At 63.6% G+C, this 4,533-nt stretch overlaps 1 protein-coding gene across 1 annotated transcript in view; it reads left to right on the top strand.

The window, feature by feature from the left end:
- The first annotated feature begins 2,647 nt into the window (after positions 1–2,647).
- The window catches only part of LOC144717950 (dihydropyrimidinase-like), a 14,958-nt gene continuing 13,072 nt past the window's right edge, over positions 2,648–4,533 (top strand). Inside the window, 2 exon segments of the mRNA XM_078593779.1 lie at positions 2,648–3,046; positions 3,048–3,206. Coding sequence (XP_078449905.1) covers positions 2,954–3,046; positions 3,048–3,206 — 252 coding nt within the window. The 5' untranslated portion in view covers positions 2,648–2,953.

The raw sequence follows: 4,533 nt of genomic DNA, 5'->3' as shown, positions 1-4,533 counted from the left end.
GTGACATCATTCCCCCGGTTCCCCCCCCCCACCCGGGGGCCTGGGGAATGTGTCCCAGGATCCGTTTACTGGGATCCGCCGTTGGCCCCTTTCTGGCCCATGGACATTTGCCCTGGCGAGGTAATGCCTCTGCCCCCTATTAACAATAAGTGGTACTACATGCCTGCTGAATGGTGAGTGACAATCACCCCTACAAAAGCAATGTCTGTTCTTGACTGGAGCCTTTTTTTACTGTGCACTTGCCCGAACAGTGTTCGTGGTAACAGGGGGATTTTATTGCCTTTGTGTGCATGTTCGTGTGTGTATATATGTGTGTGTGTCTGTGTGTGTGTCTGTGTGTGCATGTTCGTGTGTATATATGTGTGTGTGTCTGTGTGTGCATGTTTGTGTGTATTTTCTGTCCGTCTGCTACAGGACAGGTGTAGGGAATTCCAACAAGACCTACATCTCTGCTTTATTGACCTGGTCAAGGCCTATGATACCATCAGTAGGCCTGGGCTCTGGGCTGTTCTTCGTGCTTTCGGAGTCCCTGACCCTCTGCTCACGATTATTAAACACCTTCATGATGGTGAGCGGGCCCGGGTAAAACTACGTGGCCGGGAGTCGGAGCCATTCCCTGTACACCTTGGGGTGCGACAGGGATGTCTTCTGGCTCCCACATTATTTAATATCTATTTTGAGCACGTAGTTCGTGAAGCCTTCAATAGCTGTACCGGGGGAATTTCCATTTGGTACAGATATAATGGGAGGCTGATCGATGCCCGGGTGCGATCAAAGGATGGCTCCCTATTGGTCAACCACGTTATGTATGCCGATGATTTGATAATAGCTGCTCATTCAGAGGAAGAGTTGGAGACGCTGCTGCTGAGACTGGAGCGTGCCACTAAGAGGTGGGGCCTTACCATCAGCCCCACCGAAACTAAGCACCTGCCTGGGTATTTTGTACCATCGGACACTCCACCCCGACAACTCCCAATCGGTGATGGGGCAGTTGTGGAGAGAGTGGAGAGTTTCCCATACCTGGGCAGTGTGCTTATGACCGACTCCAGTTTAACAGCAGAGGTCTCATTCCGAATCAGTCGAGCGGCAATATCTTTTAATCGGTTGTGTAACGCTGCGTGGAAGCTACCTGGCTGCTCTGAGCCGTGCGTGGAGGGCTGCGAGTGCCCCCAGGGCTACGCACTGCAGGACGGTGCCTGCCAGGCGCGATGTGTAAACATCGCCACTAGGGAGACAAAGGCGGCCGGGCGTGGTGTTGGCCACCCACCACCGCTCGTGTGCCGTGCCGGCCTTCATAGGTGCTTGCTAACAGCACTTGCCCCAACAGTCTGTTAAGGCTATACGGGGGATCTTTATCTTTGTGTGTGTGTACACAGAGGCGCACCCAGCGACGGACGTGGGGAGCGGCGGCGCAGCGGTTAGCGTGCGCGCTCTCTCTCTCTTTTCCTTGTACTCTCGTGTGTGTGTGCACTTAGTGACTCGCCTGTGACAGGTTTAGAGAGAGGGCCCAAATCCTTGTGGACCCCCCCCGGCGCTACGGGATTGGAGGGGAGGGAGTGTGGGGAGCGAGGGAGAAGGAGAGGGAGACACGGGGGGGGGGGGAGTGAGACTTGGAGTTGAAGATCACTCCTGACCCCCATCTCACTCCTGACTCCTGACCCCCATCTGACTCCTGACCCCCATTGCACTCCTGACCCCTGACCCCGATCTCACTCCTTACCCCGATCTCACTCCTGACCCCTGACCCCGATCTCACTCCTGACCCCGATCTCACTCCTTACCCCTGACCCCGATCTCACTCCTGACCCCGATCTCACTCCTTACCCCTGACCCCGATCTCACTCCTGACCCCGATCTCACTCCTGACCCCTGAACCCCATCTCACTCCTGACCCCGATCTCACTCCTGACCCCGATCTCACTCCTTACCCCGATCTCACTCCTGACCCCTGACCCCGATCTCACTCCTGACCCCGATCTCACTCCTTACCCCTGACCCCGATCTCACTCCTGACCCCGATCTCACTCCTTACCCCTGACCCCGATCTCACTCTGACCCCGATCTCACTCCTGACCCCTGAACCTCATCTCACTCCTGACCCCGATCTCACTCCTGACCCTGACCTCACCCGGACCCCTGCGGGGGCCGCGAGACGTCGCGGTTAGGGGGTCCGGCTGCTGGGGTATGTGGGGTGTCGGGGGTGAGTTTTGGAGCAGCGGTAGGGGTTGGATTCATGCGAAGTTTGATGTTCCGGTTGTCGAGGTCGGTGTGCAGACAGGGGCCCCGCCAGGGGGTCTCTGGCAGGGGCTCGGTATTGGCATCTGGAAGTTGCCCTCTACACCCCCCACCTCTACACCCCTCCACCCCCCACCCCTCCACCCCCCACGCTTCCACCCCCCACCCCTCCATCCCCACTCCTCCACCCCCCCACCCCTCCACCAATCACCCCTCCAACCCCCCCACTCGCCCCCCTCCCATGTCCCTCGAAACCACAGCGCAGCTTCCACTGACTCTCCCACCCCCTTCCATAACCCCCTCCCATCCACTGCCCTCCCTATCCCCTCTCGACCCCCTCTCCCTCTCGACCCCATCTCCCTCCGACCCCCTCTCCCTCTAGACCCCCTCTCGACCCCCTCCCCCTCTCGACCCCCTCTCCCTCTCGACCCCCTCTCTCCGCGCACGGCCCCTGGCCCCGCAGACGCCTCCCGGCGCGCACGCAGCAGGACACGGAGAGCGCGGAGCCGAGTTCAACACACGCACCAGGGTCCACCTCGTGGATTCTAGTCCACCTCTTGGATTGCAGTGAACCTGTTGGATTGCAGACTCGAGTGTTCCACCCCTTGGATTCTACTCCCGACGCCTCAGAAGACTCCGCGAGTCATCCCTCGTCACCCCTCCGACCCACTCACCTCCACCCCCCCACCACCCCCCCACCGACCCCCACGCCGCCGCCATGAGCGACGCGGGCGTCGTGGTGGTGCAGGGTGGACGAGTGGTGAACGCGGAGCACTCGGAGCAGGCGGACGTGCTCATCGAGGGCGGCGTGGGTGCGCGCGGTGGGGCCGGCGCTGCGCGTGCCGCCCGGCGCGCGCCTCGTGCCGGCGCACGGCCGCCTCGTGCTGCCCGGAGGCATCGACCCGCATACGCACATGGAGCTGCCCTTCATGGGGACACGCGCCGTCGACGACTTCTACCACGGCACCAGGGTGAGCCCTGGGGGGGGGGGTGGGGGGGGAGCTACCAGGGTGAGCCCTGGGGGGGGTGGGGGGGAGCTACCAGGGTGAGCCCTGGGGGGGGTGGGGGGAGCTACCAGGGTGAGCCCTGGGGGGGGGGGGGAGCTACCAGGGTGAGCCCTGGGGGGGGGTGGGGAGCTACCAGGGTGAGCCCTGGGGGGGGTGGGGAGGAGCTACCAGGGTGAGCCCTGGGGGGGGTGGGGGGGGAGCTACCAGGGTGAGCCCTGGGGGGGGTGGGGGGGAGCTACCAGGGTGAACCCTGGGGGGGGGGGGAGCTACCAGGGTGAGCCCTGTGTGGGGGGGGGGGGGGTGGGGGGGAGCTGCCAGGAGATCAAGGGAGGATCGTGGTGGGGGGGGGTCAGAGAACAGGGGGATCAGAGGTGACGGAGATTATGGGAATCAGAGAACAAGAATATGAATAACAAAATAAAGCAATGAAGTTGGTGCTCAGCGATTTGGTTTTTTTTCTTCCGCGAGTCGGCGTAGACGATTGTAGCCGTGATTGACAGCGTGGTGTGCGATGTGAGCGTGGTGGTGGTGGTGGCGATGGTGATGGAGAGACGCAGGCAGGCCAGGGCTCACGGCGAGTGAAGAACAGCAGCCGAACAGCTATTCCGGCGAACTCGCTTCTCGATGTAACGGTGCGATCACAAAGATTTACTGTGCGCTGATGTCGCGATCATCGCCCCATTGCGACGTTGGATCGCGTGTCGTGGATAAAGGATCAGCCAGGGGGCATGGGGCAGCGATCCCGGGGTTCCCCCCACTCCCCCCCCCTGACCCCCCCTCGACCCCCCCTGACCCCCCCCCCCCATCTCCGACTCCCACCCCCACTCACCCCCTGACCCCCCCCCCACTCCCCCCCCCCTACACTGACCCCCCCCTACTCCCCCCCCCCTACACTGACCCCCCCCTCCACTCCCCCCCCCCCCCTCACTCCCCCCCCCCCCCCTCACTCCCCCCCCCCCCCTCACTCTCCCCCCCCCCCCTCACTCCCCCCCCCCTCACTCCCCCCGCCCCTCACTCCCCCCCCCCCTCACTCCCCCCCCCCCTCCCCCCCCCCCCTCACTTCCTCCCCCCCCCTCACTCCCCCCCCCCTCACTCCCCCCCCCCTCACTCCCCCCCCCCCTCACTCCCCCCCCCCTCACTCCCCCCCCCCCTCACTCCCCCCCCCCCTCACTCCCCCCCCCCCTCACTCCCCCCCCCCCTCACTCCCCCCCCCCCTCACTCCCCCCCCCCCTCACTCCCCCCCCCCTCACTCCCCCCCCCCTCACTCCCCCCCCCCCTCACTCCCCCCCCC

Source organism: Lampetra planeri, chromosome 4 (assembly GCF_965212315.1).
Source record: "Lampetra planeri chromosome 4, kcLamPlan1.2.h2, whole genome shotgun sequence".
Taxonomy (NCBI): domain Eukaryota; kingdom Metazoa; phylum Chordata; class Hyperoartia; order Petromyzontiformes; family Petromyzontidae; genus Lampetra; species Lampetra planeri.
The sequence above is the reverse complement of the archived record's forward strand: the minus strand, read 5'-3'. Positions and strand labels throughout refer to the sequence as shown.